A 20567-nucleotide genomic window follows, 5' to 3' on the forward strand; every position below is an offset into this window, starting at 1 on the left:
GGGGCCAGAGACAATTACTCGATGCCGACACATCTTTCTAGCTGATTTACACGCAGAAGCTATGTTGCGCTTGGTGATCTCTGACTGTTTCATCCTAACATCGTTGGTGCCGACGTGGATAACAATATCTCTATACTCTCTACACTCGCCAGTTTTAGCTTTAGCCAGCACCATCTTCAGATTAGCCTTAACGTCGGTAGCCCTGCCCCCCGGTAAACAGTGTATGATCGCTGGATGATTCTCAAGTCTAATACTGCGGGTAATGGAGTCGCCAATGACTAGAGTTTTCAATTTGTCAGAGCTAATGGTGGGAAGCTTCGGCGTCTCAGACCCCGTAACGGGAGGAGTAGAGACCAGAGAAGACTCGGTCTCTGACTCCGACCCGCTGCTTAATGGGGAAAACCGGTTGAAAGTTTCTGTCGGCTGAATGAGCGACACCGGTTGAGCGTTCCTACAGCATTTCCTTCCAGAAACCGTGAGAAAGTTGTCCGGCTGCGGGGACTGTGCCAGGGGATTTATACTACTATCTGTACTTACTGGTGGCACAGACGCTGTTTCATCCTTTCCTACACTGAAATTACCCTTGCCTAGCGATTGCGTCTGAAGCTGGGCTTGTAGCACAGCTATCCTCGCCGTAAGGCGAGTACAGCGACTACAATTAGAAGGCATCATGTTAATGTTACTACTTAGCTTCGGCTGTTGGAGGTCCTGACGAATCGTGTCCAGATAAAGCGTCCGGAGTGAAAAAGTTGAGTAGGAAAAAACAAAAATATAAACGGTAATTAAAAAGTAAAAACCGTAAATTTGTCAGGTAGCAAAACAGGTTGGCAACAAAACGCACAGCAACTCAAAAACAAGTCTGCAAGTCGTGACCGGTCCTCCTTGGCTCTATACTCTACACCATGCTCTATACTCTACACCATGCTCTATACTCTACACCATGCTCTATACTCTACACCATGCTCTATACTATACACCATGCCCTATACTCTACACCATGCTCTATACTCTACACCATGCTCTATACTCTACACCATGCTCTATACTCTACACCATGCTCTATACTCTACACCATGCTCTATACTCTATACCATGCTCTATACTCTACACCATGCTCTGTACTCTACACCATGCTATATACTCTACACCATGCTCTATGCCGTGCTCTACATCATGCTCTATAATCTACACCATGCTCTACACCATGCTCTACTCTACACCATGCTCTACACCATGCTCTGTACTCTACACCATGCTCTGTACTCTACACCATGCTTTACGCCATGCTCTGTACTCTACACCATGCTCTATACTCTACATCATGCTCTATACTCTACACCATGCTCTATACCATGCTCTATACTCTACACCATGCTCTATACCGTGCTCTACATCATGCTCTATAATCTACACCATGCTCTATACTCTACACCATGCTCTATACTCTACACCATGCTCTGTACTCTACACCATGCTCTGTACTCTACACCATGCTCTACTCTACAACATGCTCTACGCCATGCTCTGTACTCTACACCATGCTCTACTCTACACCATGCTCTTCTCTACACCATGCTCTACACCATGCTCTATACTCTACACCATGCTCTGTACTCTACACCATGCTCTCAACATGCTCTACGCCATGCTCTGTACTCTACGCCATGCTCTGTACTCTACACCATGCTCTTCTCTACACCATGCTCTTCTCTACACCATGCTCTTCTCTACACCATGCTCTACTCTACAACATGCTCTACACCATGCTCTACTCTACACCATGCTCTACTCTACACCATGCTCTATACTCTACAACATGCTCTACACCATGCTCTACTCTACACCATGCTCTACTCTACACCATGCTCTGTACTCTACACCTTGCTCTGTACTCTACACCATGCTCTATTCTACAACATGCTCTACACCATGCTCTGTACTCTACACCATGCTCTATACTCTACATGCTCTACACCATGCTCTACACTACACCATGCTCTACTCTACACCATGCTCTATACTCTACAACATGCTCTACACCATGCTCTACTCTACACCATGCTCTACTCTACACCATGCTCTATACTCTACAACATGCTCTACACCATGCTCTACTCTACACCATGCTCTGTACTCTACACCATGCTCTGTACTCTACAACATGCTCTACACCATGCTCTACTCTACACCATGCTCTTCTCTACACCATGCTCTACACCATGCTCTGTACTCTACACCATGCTCTACTCTACAACATGCTCTACACCATGCTCTACTCTACACCATGCTCTTCTCTACACCATGCTCTACACCATGCTCTGTACTCTACACCATGTTCTACTCTACACCATGCTCTGTACTCTACAACATGCTCTACACCATGCTCTACTCTACACCATGCTCTACTCTACACCATGCTCTACTCTACACCATGCTCTACTCTACACCATGCTCTGTACTCTACAACATGCTCTACACCATGCTCTACTCTACACCATGCTCTACTCTACAACATGCTCTACACCATGCTCTACTCTACACCATGCTCTTCTCTACACCATGCTCTTCTCTACACCATGCTCTACTCTACACCATGCTCTACTCTACACCATGCTCTATACTCTACACCATGCTCTACAACATGCTCTACACCATGCTCTACTCTACACCATGCTCTGTACTCTACACCATGCTCTGTACTCTACACCATGCTCTACACCATGCTCTACTCTACACCATGCTCTTCTCTACACCATGCTCTATACTCTACACCATGCTCTATACTCTACACCATGCTCTATACTCTACACCATGCTCTATACTCTACACCATGCTCTATACTCTACACCATGCTCTATACTCTACACCATGCTCTATACTCTACACCATGCTCTATACTCTACACCATTCTCTACTCTACAACATGCTCTACACCATGCTCTACACCATGCTCTACTCTACACCATGCTCTACTCTACACCATGCTCTTCTCTACACCATGCTCTACTCTACAACATGCTCTACACCATGCTCTACTCTACAACATCCTCTACACCATGCTCTTCTCTACACCATGCTCTACTCTACACCATGCTCTACTCTACACCATACTCTACTCTACACCATGCTCTACTCTACAACATCCTATACACCATGCTCTTCTCTACACCATGCTCTACTCTACACCATGCTCTACTCTACAACATCCTCTACACCATGCTCTACTCTACACCATGCTCTACTCTACACCATGCTCTACTCTACACCATGCTCTATACTCTACACCATGCTCTACTCTACAACATGCCCTACACCATGCTCTACTCTACACCATGCTCTACTCTACACCATGCTCTTCTCTACACCATGCTCTACTCTACACCATGCTCTACTCTACACCATGCTCTACTCTACACCATGCTCTATACTCTACACCATGCTCTACAACATGCTCTACACCATGCTCTACTCTACACCATGCTCTGTACTCTACACCATGCTCTGTACTCTACACCATGCTCTACACCATGCTCTGCTCTACACCATGCTCTTCTCTACACCATGCTCTACACCATGCTCTATACTCTACACCATGCTCTACTCTACTCCATGCTCTATACTCTACATCATGCTCTATACTCTACACCATGCTCTATACTCTACACCATGCTCTATACTCTACACCATGCTCTATACTCTACACCATTCTCTACTCTACAACATGATCTACACCATGCTCTACACCATGCTCTACTCTACACCATGCTCTACTCTACACCATGCTCTTCTCTACACCATGCTCTACTCTACAACGTCCTCTACACCATGCTCTTCTCTACACCATGCTCTACTCTACACCATGCTCTACTCTACACCATGCTCTACACCATGCTCTACTCTACACCATGCTCTTCTCTACACCATACTCTACACCATGCTCTTCTCTACACCATACTCTACACCATGCTCACCATGCTCTCTTCTCTACTCTATGCTCTACTCTATACTCTGCTCTACACTATACAAGGCTCTACACTATACTATATATATATATATATATATATATATATATATATATATATATATATATATATATATATACACACACACACACACACTGGTGCTCATATGGAAAATGTCTAAGGCTGTCTCGTTGGTGCACACAAAAACAGAAGTCATTTATGGAAGGGTTGGCTGAACTCTGTCAGACTACAGGAGCACTCTGTTTTGTTAAAGAGGGATTTAACCTCAGCTGCTCTCCAAATTCAAATTAAATGTCATTCTATGAAAAAGGCTCAGCTACCATTGAAGCAATTGGTTAATTCACTTGAGAGGAGAATATTTGCATTTTAGGAGTGTTTGAACAGGGAGTGTTTTTTTCAGTTCCCACTGGCATCTGTGTTAAGGTGCGACTAAAGGTCAGGACACTTCACCATGCAAAGAGAGTCCACTGTGGGGGGGGGGGGGGGGGTCGGTGGCTAGGTGTGTGTGTGCGTGCGTGCGTAAGCAGACCAGACTTTAGACCCCCTGCAGATTGAATGACTGACCGGTCAGTCTGGACTCTGGACAGGATCAGCTGTCTGTGCAGTGATGGCTGTCCAGTGTTGTCATGGAGATGGTGGTGTGAGGCTGCACAATAGAAGTTCAATGGCCTGGTCCCAGATCTGTTTGTGCTCTTGCCAACTCAATTGCATGACAAGGAGTGACAAGGAATTGGAATGATAGCACAAACACAATTGTACATACAGTGAAGACTGAATGGTGCTGGGAAGAACAGTGAGCTAAGCTCCTTCCCACCCTGGGAGGCTGTTGTGGTTGTGTTGTCCCAGTTAGTCACCCACCCCACAGTGGGAGTCATCCTGTGTTGAATATGGAGCTAATGGTGATGTACCCAATGAGCCATATGAGGATCCATCACATACAGTTGAAGTCAGAAGTTTACATGCACTTAGGTTGGAGTCATTAAAACTAGTTTTTCAACCACTCCAAAAATGTCTTGTTAACAAACTATAGTTTTGGCAAGTCGGTTAGGACATCTACTTTGTGCATGACACAAGTCATTTTTCCAACAATTGTTTCTAGACAGATTATTTCACTTATAATTCCTCATCACAATTCCAGTGGGTCAGAAGTTTACATACACTAAGTTGAAAATTCCAGAAAATTATAGCATGGCTTTAGAAGCTTCTGATAGGCTAATTGACATAATTTGAGTCAATGGGAGGTGTACCTGTGGATGTATTTCAAGGCCTACCTTCAAACTCAGTGCCTCTTTGCTTGACATCATGGGAAAATCAAAAGAAATCAGCCAAGACCCGAGAAGAAAATTGTAAACCTCCACATGTCTGGTTCATCCTTGGGAACAATTTACAAATGCCTGAAGGTACCACGGTCATCTGTACAAACAATAGTATGCAAGTATAAACACCATGGGACCACGCAGCCGTCATACCGCTCAGGAAGGAGAGACGTTCTGTCTCCTAGAGATGAACGTACTTTGGTGCGAAAAGTGCAAATCAATCCCAGAACAACCGCAAAGGACCTTGTGAAGATGCTGGAGGAAAAAGGTACAAAAGTATCTATATCCACAGTAGGATGAGTCCTATATCGACATAACCTGAAAGGCCGCTCAGCCAGGAAGAAGCCACTGCTCCAAAACCGCCATAAAAGAAGCCAGGCTACAGTTTGTAACTGCACATGGGGACAAAGGTCATACTTTTTGGAGAAATATCCTCTGGTCAGATGAAACAAAAATATAACTGTTTGGCTATAATCAAATCAAATCAAATTTTATATGTCACATACACATGGTTAGCAGATGTTAATGCGAGTGTAGCGAAATGCTTGTGCTTCTAGTTCCGACAATGCAGTAATAACCAACAAGTAATCTAACTAACAATTCCAAAACTACTGTCTTGTACACAGTGTAAGGGGATAAAGAATATGTACATAAGGATATATGAATGAGTGATGGTACAGAGCAGCATAGGCAAGATACAGTAGATGGTATCGAGTACAGTATGTACAAATGAGATGAGTATGTAAACAAAGTGGCATAGTTTAAAGTGGCTAGTGATACATGTATTACATAAGGATACAGTTGATGATATAGAGTACAGTATATACGTATGCATATGAGATGAATAATGTAGGGTAAGTAACATTATATAAGGTAGCATTGTTTAAAGTGGCTAGTGATATATTTACATAATTTCCCATCAATTCCCATTATTAAAGTGGCTGGAGTTGAGTCGGTGTCAGTGTGTTGGCAGCAGCCACTCAGTGTTAGTGGTGGCTGTTTAACAGTCTGATGGCCTTGAGATAGAAGCTGTTTTTCAGTCTCTCGGTCCCAGCTTTGATGCACCTGTACTGACCTCGCCTTCTGGATGATAGCGGGGTGAACAGGCAGTGGCTCGGGTGGTTGATGTCCTTGACGATCTTTATGGCCTTCCTGTGACATCGGGTGGTGTAGGTGTCCTGGAGGGCAGGTAGTTTGCCCCCGGTGATGCGTTGTGCAGACCTCACTACCCTCTGGAGAGCCTTACGGCTATAATGACCATCGTTATGTTTGGAGGAAAAGGGGGGAGGCTTGTAAGCCGAAGAACACCATCCCAAGCACAGGGGTGGCAGCATCATGTTGTGGGTGTGCTTTGCTGCAGGAGGGTCTGGTGCACTTCACAAAATAGATGGCATCATGAGGTAGGAAATGTATGTGGATATATTGAAGCAACATCTCAAGACATCCGTCAGGAAGTTAAAACTTGGTTACAAATGAATACTTCCAAGGTTGTGGCGAAGTGGCTTAAGGACAACAAAGTCAAGGTATTGGAGTGGCCATCACAAAGCCCTGACCTCAATCCCATGGACATTTGTGGGCAGAACTGAAAAAGCGTGTTCGAGCAAGGAGGCCAACAAACCTGACTCAGTTTCACCAGCTCTGTTAGGAGGAATGGGTCAAAATTCACCCAACTTATTGTGGGAAGCTTGTGGAAGGCTACCTGAAACATTTGACCGAAGTTAAACAATGTAAAGGCAATGCTACCAAATAGTAATTGAATGTATGTAAACTTCTGACCCTCTGGGAATGTGATGAAAGAAATAAAAGCTGAAATAAATCATTCTCTCTACTATTATTCTGACATTTCACATTCAAATAAATAAAGTGGTGATCCTAACTGACCTAAGACAGGGAATTTTTACTAGGATTAAATGTCAGGAATTATGAAAAACTGAGTTGAAATGTATTTGGCTAAGGTGTATGTAAACTTCTGACTTCAACTGGATACAGCCAGTGCTGTTTCTGGATATACATTCTCTCTTTCTCTCTCGCTCTCTCTTTCTCAGCCTATGCTTCACTGTTCTGCAGCCTCATCAATCAGGGGAACCAGCATGGAGAGAGTGGAGCAGCAGAGCAGGCTGCAGACATATGCAGGACCGCTGATGAATTATTGAACAGTGCCAAGTGGACGTGATGTCGGCATGCATGCAGCGCATACAGAGAGGACTAGGGAGAGAGGGAGAGGCATGGGGGGAGAGGGAGAGACATGAGAGGGAGAGACATGACGAGAGAGGGAGAGGCATGGGGGTTGAGGGAAAGGCATGGGGAGAGAGGGAAAGGCATGGGGAGAGAGGGAGAGGCATGGGGAGAGAGGGAGAGGCATGGGGAGAGAGGGAGAGGCATGGGGAGAGAGGGAGAGGCATGGGGGTTGAGGGAGAGGCATGGGGAGAGAGGGAGAGGCATGGGAGTTGAGGGAGAGGCATGGGGAGAGAGGGAGAGGCATGGGGAGAGAGGGAGAGGCATGGGGAGAGAGAAGGAACGAGCTTGGGTGAGGGAGAGAGATAGTATGGGAAGGGCGAGTTTATGTGTGCAACAGAGAAATATGGAGGGAAAAGGAAATTTGTATGAAATAATGCATGTGAGAGAGTTGGAGAATGTGTGGAGTAGGTAGTAAGAAATGGGTTTATTAAGGGAGAGAAAGAGGCATGGAGAGAAAGAGGCAGGGAGAGAAAGAGGGGTTTATTAAGGGAGAGAAAGAGGCAGGGAGAGAAAGAGGCAGGGAGAGAAGGCAGTATATTTCCATCTGCATCGGTGGATTAACTGAAAAAGACAATGCATATTTTAACAGTCAAACAGGTGGCCATGTGCCATGAATCAATACACATACACTGATTTAATTCACTGCCAAATTAGATCCACTCCTGTCACAATAATTTGTTTAAAATGGAAACATGATTCATGCATTGGAACAAATGCAGACTGTTTTATTAATGGTAGCCTAGCGGTTAAGAGTGTTAGGCCAGTAACCAAAAGGTTGGTGGTTTGAATCCCTGAGCCTACTAGGTGAAAAATCTGTCAATGTGCCCTTGAGCAAGGCACTTAACCCTAATTGCTCTTGTAAGTTTCTCTGGATAAGAGCGTCTGCTAAATGACTCAAATGTAAATGTATTTTTACCTGCGGTGACATAATGTTGTTCTCAGCAGTGAGTCCACCCCTCCTGTCCACATGGAGCCAGTGCACTGTGTTCCACTCTGATATAGGACATGCTTTGTATGTCGTTCTCAGCTGTCACTTAACTAGTCCCACAGGAGCGGCCTCCAAAACATGCAGAGAAAATGTAATAAAATGCACAGCTTCAAGCCCCGCCTCTACCTACAGACAGGCAGTCCCAGTCACTGCTTCATTACCAGCCTCTGGAAGATGGCTAATTAGTGTCATTGTTGGAATAGTGGCGACAGAAGTGCCAGTGACATTAGCAGTGTTTTGGTCATGAACACTCCAGATGACCTCGTTTTCCTGTGGCCCTCAGAAACAGTGGAGTGGTTATGTGAGTCCGTATTTACCCTGGCTTTCACAACACACGGGTCAGGATTATGTGTTTACCTCCTGCATGCTGCATAGTAGTGTAGAGGTCAACGAGTTACTGAACAACACAAGTGGATGGAGTGTTTACTCTCTAGAAGACCGAGCCAAAGCCAGTTGTTTATCTCACTGCCTTCTCTGCTGTATGTCTCCTCAGTCCTTACTGTACACCATGTTCACTCTCCCTCTTTCTCTCTCCCTCTTTCTCTCTCCAGTCCTACTTTGTCACTGACTATGATCCCACGATTGAAGACTCGTATACGAAGCAGTGTGTCATTGACGAGAGGGCGGCCCGGCTTGACAGTAAGTATAGACCCTCAGCCTGTAAACAAACAGGAGAAATCTGACCACAACACTAATGTTCATTGAGAAATTCCAGCCTTCACAGGAGATTACTGTTCTCTTGGAGGGTTAAGTTTTGTACAGTACCTTTTTCAGGAGAAGTGCTACTGTGTGTGTGTGTGTGTGTGTGTGTGTGTGTGTGTGTGTGTGTGTGTGTGTGTGTGTGTGTGTGTGTGTGTGTGTCTAACGTGTCTGTCCCTGTGTTTGTTAGTCCTGGACACGGCCGGACAGGAAGAGTTTGGAGCCATGAGAGAACAATACATGAGGACAGGGGAGGGCTTCCTGCTTGTCTTCTCAGTCACTGACAGAGGAAGGTGAGTGACAACCCAGTCACGTGCCACCCCCATGCTGCCTCTCTATCTGTCTGTGCCTCTCTCTGTCTGCCTGACTGTCCCTCTCTCTGTGTCTGCCTGACTGTCCCTCTCTCTGTGTCTGCCTGACTGTCCCTCTCTCTCTCTGTCTGCACCTATCTCTGTTTTCCCTTTCCTCTCTCTCACTCTCGCTCTGTCTGCACGTCTCTCTATCTGCACCTATCTTGGTCAACATTTTTCTCCATCGCTCTCTTTCTCCCTCTGTCTGCCTGCTCCTCTCTCTCGCTCTCCCTCTCATGCTAAACACATACATCTCTCTCCCTCACTCTCTCTTGTTCTCCCACACTTCCGTTCTTGCCAACCTGTGTCGTCATTCTCTTTTGTTCTCCTCTGCTCATATACCTCTCTTTCAACATCCACCTCTTTACAGGCTTTGGTTTTCTGTGTAAAAACCCTGCATTAAATCCCCTGCATGAGAATGAATGCATCCCCTCTATATGTGCTGTCCTGTAGTGCTGTGGTCGGCAGTCTTGGGCCCTTGTCACCCCTCTGGTCCCTGAGCAGCAATGTGTTGGGGTGTGTCTCAACCCACCCCTCAGAGTCCCCTCTCTCCGTGCTGTAAACAGTCTTTCCTTCCTCCATTTACGTTAGTCAAGGCTCTCCAGATTTACTATGTGATCGCCAAGCTGCCCGCCGGGGGCCATTCACTAGAACACACTCCTGGGTGTGTGGTTACATTCTGTTTCCCTTTCTCTCTGGGGGGATATTTCTATGTATGCCGTTTGGTTCAAACAGTTAGCATGATATTTGTATTACACTAAAAGCCTTTCAAGTCAACGGGGAGCAAAGCTCTGGTTAAAGGGACGGACCTGCTTAGGGCCCCTCCCTGGTCAATGGAAGGCAGGCAAGCCTGTGCTGAGGCTGCTCACAAGTTCACCAAGGCTTTACTGCAATGCTCATGCAAACATTTCTGGAACATTGAGGCATGCAGTACCACAGGAGTTCATTGACTTCTCTGTCTGTGCTCTGGAGTACCTCCCTTCACCCTTCACCCACCCTTTCTGATTCACAGAGACGTCAATCCCTTCTGCCTGGGTGCAGTGGGGGAGGGGAGGGCAGGGGGGGTTCATTTTTTGTGGCTGTGAGACAACATTCCTGGGAGGTCCACAGAGGCACCAGCTTTATCTCAGCTTTATCTTTATGTCTGAGCTCTATGTCACAGTTTGGTGTTGTAATCACGCTCCCTTCTGGCTGGGTAATGTGTAGAGTTTACTGGGGGCATCGAGTGATGCTGCGTGCTTTATGTTTCACAGCTTTGAAGAAATCTACAAATTCCAAAGACAGATCCTCAGAGTCAAAGACCGTGATGAATTTCCCATGATCCTTGTAGGCAATAAAGCCGATCTGGAGCTCCAGAGACAGGTGAGTAGCAGTCCTCCTAACGGCCCAGCTACAGCGCAAATACACATACATGTTAGGGTGATGTGAGGAAAGTAAATATAAAGCAACAAACTTTAAAAATGTGTCATTTCTCATTTACATTTTGAAATGTGAAAATTGATAGTGGTGGTGGTGGCTGGAGCTATTTGGGTAGACAAAGAGGGAGTGAGAAAAAGAGAGAAAGAGAAGGTGACCAACAAAAACATTGTGGGACAGAGGAAAAGAGGAGGGAGGGAGGGTATGAAAAGGAGAGGGCTCATTCCGTGGCCTTCATTGGCTTTCAGCTGCAGTTCACTTTCCCACATGACTCCACACTGTCATCTGCTGGAATAAAACACATTCTCTCATCTGATCAAATATAAATGCATTTATCACATCAATTACTGTCATAATTATTTTTATTGACTGAATATAATGTGGGGCCTCTGTTAAAATTGATAACTCAATATGATTCATCCAAATGAATTAGTCTAAATGTGGTCTTTAACATATTGGTTAAGGAGTATGATTCAGTTCTAACCATTACTGGCAACTCAATGGGTTCAGCTGTTTTAGGACAGTAGAATAAATGATTTTGCAATGAGGTCTGAGCCCGTATCCACAAAGTATCTCAGAGTAGGAGTGCTAATCCAGGATCTGTCCATACAATCTTATTTATTATGAACTAAAAGGCTAAACTGATCCTAGATCAGCACTCCTACACAGAGACGCTTGGTGGATACGGGCCCTGGTCTCTAATCTTGTCATAATAGTTTAGGATGGACCAGAAGCAACAATATTCTAGCTAAGCACATATAAATCAGGTGCTATTTGAATGTAAAATGTAATGTGATACATTTGCTGTATTGTTTACATATTTCTTAGTGACCCACTCTTGGATGTGAACCCTCTGACCCATGTGTTTCTCAACCTCACCAGCAGATGTCACTAGTTTCCTGAGTCTTGTTTGATCATTTGAAACCGTTCTATTGGTCCTAAAGTGAAGTCTTCACCCAGCTGGGGCACAGGGTGATGCCAAGGAGTACATGCTATTTATCTATCCCTGTACCTGTTTCGTTCCTTCAGGTGACCCAGGAGGAGGGCCAGCAGCTGGCCAGACAGCTCAAGGTGACATATATGGAGGCCTCAGCCAAAATCCGTATGAATGTAGACCAGGCTTTCCACGAGCTGGTTAGAGTAATCAGGTGGGTGGATTCATTACTGACTTTAAAGTTAGAGTAATCATGTGGGTGGATTCATTACTGACTGTAGAGTTAGTTAGAGTAATCAGGTGGGTGGATTCATTATTGACTGTAGAGTTAGTTAGAGTAATCAGGTGGGTGGATTCATTAGTGATTGTAGAGTTGGTTAGAGTAATCAGGTGGGGGGATTCATTACTGACTGTAGAGTTAGAGTAATCAGGTGGGTGGATTCATTACTGACTGTAGAGTTAGTTAGAGTAATCAGGTGGGTGGATTCATTACTGACTGTAGAGTTCGTTAGAGTAATCAGGTGGGTGGATTCATTACTGATTGTAGAGTTGGTTAGAGTAATCAGGTGGGGGGATTCATTACTGACTGTAGAGTTAGTTAGAGTAATCAGGTGGGTGGATTCATTACTGACTGTAGAGTTAGTTAGAGTAATCAGGTGGGTGGATTCATTACTGACTGTAGAGTTAGTTAGAGTAATCAGGTGGGTGGATTCATTACTGACTGTAGAGTTAGTTAGAGTAATCAGGTGGGTGGATTCATTACTGACTGTAGAGTTAGTTAGAGTAATCAGGTGGGTGGATTCATTACTGACTGTAGAGTTAGTTAGAGTAATCAGGTGGGTGGATTCATTACTGACTGTAGAGTTCGTTAGAGTAATCAGGTGGGTGGATTCATTACTGACTGTAGGTGGCACCACAACCCCACTATACCTCCCTGAATACAGTGGCAATGGGTTGAGGAAAATAAGTAGTTTCAGCTTTTATTCCTTCACTAGCACTAGTCTGTCTTTCTCAAGTACATTTGAAAGGTACTTTATGCAATACTTCCACATGGAATGTCACTAAGGGCACTTTCACATATCCCCTTATGATCTGGACCCTGGAAAGTTTGGTACCCTGATCTGAGCTATAAAGCATGTTTGAAACAGAAACAAACCCTAGCTGCAACGAATCCTGGTCCTGCGTGAGTAGCGGGTTCAAGACCCAGGACTAGAGTACCAGGTGGCAGTGCGAGACAGGTGGAACTTTTTGCCCGTTTTAAACAAGCTAACTTGCTAACATCATGTAGAACAGTGTTTCCCAACCATGGTCCTCCAGTACCCCCAACATTACACAGTTTCATTGTAGACCTGGACAACCACACCTGATTCAACTCATTGAGGGCTTGCTGATTAGTTAACAAGTTGAATCAGGTGTGCTTGTCCTGGGTTACAATAAACATGTGTACTGTTGGGGGTACTGGAGGACCAGGGTTGGAAAACACTGATGTAGAATGTGCGTCTTGCTAATTGCACCCTGAAACTTTTATTTACAGGTTTTGTGAAATCAAAACGTATTCTGTAGAATTCTCACAAACGATCCAGAAAACTGAACCAGAGTACCGAATTTCATATGTGAGAATGCCCTAATGTCAATGACAGGATGTGATCTCATCTACACTCAAAGCCAGAACAAAACAATTGTTGCTTGAATGAGTCAGATTATTTTGTTAGAATCTTTCTATCTCTGCTTACTCATAATGTAATAATGCACTTTCTCCTCACAGGAAATTCCAGGAACAGGAATGCCCACCCTCGCCAGAACCCACGCGGAAAGAAAAGGACAAGAGTGGCTGCCATTGTGTGATCGTCTGAGTGGGCCTTATCACTGTCACTCACCCAGCTACTGTCACAAGTCCCCGCCTCCTGCCTGACATGACATCCTGTATGGATGACTGAGCGCTGCCTTCTCCACGTGCATGACTTCAACAGAAGTTCCTGTGGTAGTTACCAGGAACTACTGCCCCCCCTGCCCCCGGACTTCACTTCTAGAAGAAACTGACAACGCCAAATGTTAAAAAACACCACTTGACCTTCAACAATAATCCAATTCATATGAGAAAGTCCTAACACTAAACATTGCCTCTTAAATCAGCTAAACAATATCATTTTTTGTATTCTGAAGGACTTTTTCTTGCCTTGCAGTGACATTTGTACTTTTTGCCGAGATTGAATGAGAAATATATATATATCCAGAATGTCAATGAGAGGTTTACTAGATACCAGTTTCTCATCAGAATAGAGAGGTGATCTTATGAAGCTCTGTGTATGTCATGCCATATCCGTTTTTACTTCCATGTGCTCATCCGCTACTGTACATAAGTGACATTTGTTGTGATTTTGAAAACGCATTTGTAATGATTTATTAAATCGCCACAGTACAGCGTGTAAGGTTGATGAGTTTGGTTTGACTTCTATGAACATAACATGTATACAAGTATGTACACTGTACAGTATAAACCTAGATAGCCCTAAAGTTATTATGACAACTTAACTTTCCAGCGTCGTCAGCGGATCCATTTCTATGTCTATGGATTCTGCACTCATCTCACTGGCCAAATATGGAATGTTTACTGTATTTGTATTGTAAGGTTCATAGACTTTAGGCTTCTAATAACATGATATCAAACCTGTTTTATTTATTTAGTTGTACAACTCTTCTCTGACTCTTACCTGTTGTTGTTGACTAGCTCAGAGTCAGGTTGGCCTAATCAGAATTAAACATTTTAAACTCTTTATGTTTTTAATCTTTGCCAAGCAGTGCAGAAGAGACCATGGGTAGTATTTATGTACCTCACTGATAATGATGATGTTAATAGCAGACCAGTTTCAGAAATGCTCCTCTCTGACATATCTTTTCAAATCAATCCCTCTCAGTTGGAACATTGATTTTTGTACCATCTATTTGGCTCTCTTTTGGAACGTAGTTATTACTTAAAAGTAGACAGAGGTATTGAGCTGTTGACGCTCACTCATAAACAAACTGTAACTTCATTTCAATGACATGGTTGTTTGTTACACACTGCCTTCAATTATTCTTGGAGATGTGTTCATGTCCTCCAAGGTTATTGGTGTGACTCTGGGCCAGTTTGGAGCTGTTTCCATGACTCCCACAGTCACATGGAGGTTATCACCTGACCTCTCACCTTTAAAGTTAACATCAAGACAATTCACACATTCTGTTGTCTTGTCATCCTTTTCAATATGATCTGTATTTATGCTTAATAGAAACCAATGAACTATTGTAGTGTTGTTATATCATCATGTAATATAAGACAAAAAGAAGCATACGAAAATGATTATTTGATGGACTTGAGTAAATGTTTTTACTTTATACTTTTATACATTATTTTCTTATCAAACTAGTTGACAAGTATTTTTATATGTCTGTAAAGTGAATATGCTCTGACAGCACAGCTGTGTGTATATGTAAAGAGGAATGTATAATTCCCTTAGCTGGTTTTGAACTGAAGAAGACTGTAGGCCTACATTGGTTCTTGACCAACCTGTGGTCCAGAACCTTTCCTCCTCTTGATTTGATTAGTTCTCATTTGGCCTAATGTTCCAAGAGTTCTTGGTGTTGGTGACACATTTTCCTTGACCATTCCCCACTACCTTGCCCAATGCCCATTCTGCAAATGTCAACCAATGTGTTGGTTGAGCGTCTCCACTCAGCCCACCTGACCTACTAGCATGGTGGATTGTGGGTAGGCCGTTCACTCTTCTCTTCACTGTTCTCTAGGTCAATGTTTGGGTCACAGATTCATGTGTTCTGCTCAATGGTGGAGTCTGTAAGTACCACCTCCTGTCTTTTGGCAGACTTTATGTACAGCACATTCAATTCATATATTTTATTATTTTCAAGTCCATGCCCCTTGCCCCATGTATAGCTTCTGGTGCTATAATAAAATCTGTCATTCAGCAAACTATAATAGCGAATATTCCTTTTGTTTTAGTTTTTTTGAGAAGTCCTGCATTTGGTGAACTTCATATTTTGTTGACCTTGTATTGTGAAGCGAGGTGGAACAATAACAGTTGTGTTGGCAGATATTGCTTTGAGAAAATGGATGTATCCAATCAAAGAGGAATAAAATGAGAAGATTCCATCATTTTATACCCACTGAACACCTGTTGTCATAATGAGGATGGACCACTGTCTTCACTAATAACATTCCAACATTAACAGCACCTCTGAACTGTCTGCGTGAAAACGGCTGTCTTATTGGTGATGTAACTCATTCTACTATAGCTTATTGTCTTCCAGCTGGATAGATCTGCCTTACAGGAACAAATGTGTTCTTGTATGGAGGGTAAGTGTACCCGTGTGGCTCACCTCTCTCTGGCTGATGATCATGTTATTCCTGTCATCTCCATCATCACAACAGAAATATGGGGTCAGACGCCAGGCAGCACTTCAGTTCTTCACATCTGATTGGCCGTCTCCAGAATGTAGAATACAACTCTGGAGGGGAGGGAGCAGGACAGGGCCATGGTTGCCATAGCACCCTGCACAAATGTCTCACAAATCAACAGAGGATCACTGTGAGATTTGGTTTGAAAAGAACCCTTGAAGATAATTCCTACTTTTGGCTGTTTGTTCTCGGTGGCCTTGACTCTGAGTCATCTGTGTGGTGTTGCTGGGCTGGAAACAATACAGTGTGTAGTGCACTCAAGTCAAGCACAGTCATTTAAATGCTATTACCATTCTACCTGGCTTTGTCTCCAAATAACCATACAATGTATCATTGACTGCTACGGCTGTATACTGGAGAAATCCTTACGTGATGTGGTGCATGAGTCTGAATACATAGCCTCTGAACATCTACTGTGTCGGCTACTGGAAACCTAGATGAGCTGTTGTCCTTTGACTGGTTCTACATTATCTAAAGAATTGTATTGACTGGTTCTACATTATCTAAAGAGTACCAGTCATTGTATTGACTGGGGAACAGATGGCTATGGGAATCCAATCACATTATGCTTGGACTCATTCATAACAGCTGTAACAATCTACTGTCACTACACAAGTCAGAGACAGTTTGGTCACTGCAGGCCAGGCCCCTGTACCTAGAAAGAGACACAGGGGGCACACATTTGTCACTGCTGGGCCTCTGTACCCCACAGCTGTCAAATCATTTCTCAGATATAAGCTTTGGTTATATTTGTGGAGTTAGGTTTGATCTGTAATGGTCCTAAAAAGTCATGCAGAGGACATTATTTTCATCAACTGGATCTCATTCATTCTATCTGCTGGCAGAAATGAAAGCAAGGCTTTGACCAGGCGCCATGGCAGCAGTTGGGCTCAGGAGACATTTCCCCCTTAATTCTCAGATAAATAATGCATGCAAGGCTGTGTCTGGAGATATGTCTCAGTTGGCTGTAGACCTCCGCTCAAATGCAGGCCTTTGATCAAAATACACAGGGTAGGGAGGGAGACCATAGGATGTCCTTAATTGTCTGTGCCTTACTGGCAGCACAACAGTATCCTTGTTGCTTTGATACAGAGCAGCTATGGCTGCACAGAGAGATGGATCCTCCTGATGCATACTAATGTACAGTATACTACATCCAACTGGCTTCTCTCTCAACCACATTTATACTCCAGTCAGACGCACACAGGTACTGTACTCAGAGAAGAGGATGTGCAGGGCTCTGAGGGTGTAATACTGAACTAGGGAGAGGAGTAGAGATCTCTGACAATGCAGCAATTCTGGGTGACTAACTCCAGGTCTTCTCAGCGAAGAATCACGGAACATTCCAGTCTGTTTTTCCCTCAGGGGTTCCATTGTAGAGATGAACACACAGTGGCCTATACTGCATCTCTCCCACATGGACACACAACTGCAAGCACTGTGCTTATGCACACACATTCATGTGGCTCATTAGAAGGTGTGACACCGACAGTTGTGTGTGTGCTCAGTGGTGTCCATCTACTATCTGTTGCAGTGATTATCGTCTCCACTACAAATGAAAGGTGAGAGGGTCGGAGAATAACTATACTACAGTTACAGAGAAAATAGTATGTGTTGGGAGGGCATTATTCCAGCTCTGTTAAAATACGAGGATATTACCATCCTTTCACTGAGAGTTTAAGTTTGGTGGTAGTCATCTCATATATATGAGCTTTGTGGTTTCTTCAGAGCTTTTTTAGAGACAGGTGAACTTACCGCTATTACCTTATTGCGTGTCATCTCTCTCCTCTCTCTCTCCTGTTCCTTATTTTGTTCTCAATCATTGTCTACACTAGAGGGAGCCGAGCTAGGATATATGTTGGGTAGTGCAGTGCCTCTTAAAGTCGTAAAACTGTTGATTGGACATATCAGTGATGATGGTGGATGATATTCCTTGTGTTTTAACATGGTTCAAACTAGAACCCTGTCTTGAAAACTTGAAAATTTAATAGTAATGAAAGCCCAAAATACACAAATATCATGTTGTTGTAGGCATTTTATGTTTGAGTGACTCTCTTAAATGGATTTCTGCATCCCCTTGGTTACCATTTGTTTTCATACCCTCCACCTGTGTTTTGCTGACTCACTCTACTGTTATTCAAAAGCCTAAAATGTGGGCACTAATAAGGACAAGGATTTCAATGGCACCCTTTATCACTGCAAATCACCTAATTAAATCAAAGGGAGTTCTGTTCCTCGTTCGCCAGCACCATCATCAATCAGCAGTCATGCTGAGTTTCTCTGGAGGGAGTGGGAGATTTCTTTGGAAAGGTTACAAGACATTGTATAATTGTTACATAGTATTGTATAATCTCAACCGTTCACTGGGACACAATTTCCCAGCTGGCTCGTGTTTTTTAAAGTCGTGACTCAGTGGGCTACTGCACATCCCCAAACTCTCACGGTTTGTCTGAGCTGCCTGTCCCAGTTGTCAGGGAGTCAACCCCTTTTACTATTGAGCCTGGGTCTGATTCAACATGCCTCTGAGGGACCCCTATTGAGACTGCCAAGGTCCACCGCCACCCCCTCATAGCGTCTATCCATTGACACTGGGGTTTGGCAGGAGAAAGGAAGGGAGGGTGCCCACTCATCCACACTTCCTAGGCAAATCCCAATCTCTCTCAATGTCCCAATGAAAGATCTCGCTTTGCATTTGGCTCAAAGTCACAGTCCGGAAGGCAGGCATCCAAACCAGCTGCTTTAGAAAATCTGATGACCATTATATGTGTTTACCTCATTCTTGTCACTGACACAGCTTTTTGTGTGAACTTTCAATGTACCTGATAATGAGGGACCCCTTTATTCATCCGCACACTCTCTTTCAATCCTGCTGTGCTGTTAGAAATGTTGTGAAATCTTATGAGTTGGACTTGGCCTCGGCAGGAGTGGGCTATATACACTGAACCAAAATATAAACGCAACAGGTAAAGTGTTGGTCCCATGTTTGATGAGCTGGAAAACAAATCCCAGAAATGTTCCATACACACACAAAGCTAATTTCTCTCAAATGTTGTGAACAAATTTGTTTACATTCCTGTTAGTGAGCATTTCTCCTTTGCCAAAAAATAATCTTGCCACAAGTGTGGCATATCAAGAAGCTGATTAAGCAGCATGATCATTACACAGGTGCACCCTGTGCTGGGGACAATAAAAGGCCACTTTAAACTGTGCAGTTTTTTCGCACAACACAATGCCACAGATGTCTCAAGTTTTGAGGGAGTGTGCAATTGGCATGCTGACTGCAGGAATGTCCACCAGAGCTGTTCACAGAGAATTGAATGTTCAGTTTTCTACAATAAGCTGCCTCCGTTTTTTGGGTTTGAGAATTTGACAGTACGTCCAACTGGCCTCATAACCGCAGACCACCTGTAACCATGCCAGCCCAGGACATCCACACATTCTTCACCTGTGGGATCGTCAGTCATGTGAAATCCATAGATTAAGGCCTATTAAATATATTTTATTACAATTGACTGATTTCCTTATATGAACTGTAACTCAGTAAAATCTTGTTGCATGTTGTGTTTATATTTTTCTTCAATATAATTATGTTCTATATATATGTTCTACTATATGACTGCTCCAAATTGGCAACTGTCACTCCACTTTTTCAATGCCTTTGCTTAGCGAACTTCAAGGCCAATCCTAAGGGACATTGGCTGTCAGGCATTCATCACATCTCTCTCTCCCCCTCTGAGCTGTCAAGGAGAGTTTAAGGGATTCAGGGTCAACAGGTTGTGTTAAAGGCAATAATAAGCCTATGTGCCAAACACCTCCAGACGCAACCCAAAAAGATTAAACCCATGCTTTCTGTAACTGGCTTATGTTATCAATCAGTGTTAATAAATACATTTGATTTTGCTAGAAAAATGTGTGTGTGTGTGTGTGTGTGTGTGTGTGTGTTCAGAAGCAGTGATTTCTCTGTGTTATTAAGGCATTGCTTTCAGTCAACATTGATTTTCTGAAGCAAAGACATTTTTACGGAAGATATGTCTCCCCAGAATACGTAGGTATACACGGCCAAGAAATATCAACAGATAGCTCTGACCACTTTGTATATGCCTGAAAATGATCTTTCATTTACAGTGCAACCAGAAGAAAACATGAATATGTAAGCATGTGTAGGCTATCAATCATGCCCAAGGAGATAGAGT

The 20567-nt window shown here is 43.7% G+C and overlaps 1 protein-coding gene across 2 annotated transcripts in view; it reads left to right on the forward strand.

The window, feature by feature from the left end:
• Positions 1–15892, forward strand: part of LOC110506681 (ras-related protein R-Ras2) — a 53706-nt gene extending 37814 nt beyond the window's left edge. The window contains exons 1-6 of one of the 2 annotated variants that reach the window (XM_036963598.1): positions 8678–8826; positions 9077–9164; positions 9415–9517; positions 10828–10936; positions 12020–12138; positions 13690–15892. In XM_036963598.1, the coding sequence (XP_036819493.1) occupies positions 8782–8826; positions 9077–9164; positions 9415–9517; positions 10828–10936; positions 12020–12138; positions 13690–13777 (552 nt within the window). In that variant the 5' untranslated portion in view covers positions 8678–8781 and the 3' untranslated portion in view covers positions 13778–15892. Of the gene's footprint in view, positions 1–8677; positions 8827–9076; positions 9165–9414; positions 9518–10827; positions 10937–12019; positions 12139–13689 lie in introns of those variants that run through there. The other variant, XM_021586472.2, reaches the window with a different exon arrangement.
• The last annotated feature ends 4675 nt before the right edge of the window (positions 15893–20567 follow it).

This window comes from Oncorhynchus mykiss, chromosome 26 (assembly GCF_013265735.2).
Source record: "Oncorhynchus mykiss isolate Arlee chromosome 26, USDA_OmykA_1.1, whole genome shotgun sequence".
NCBI classification, from domain to species: Eukaryota; Metazoa; Chordata; class Actinopteri; order Salmoniformes; family Salmonidae; genus Oncorhynchus; species Oncorhynchus mykiss.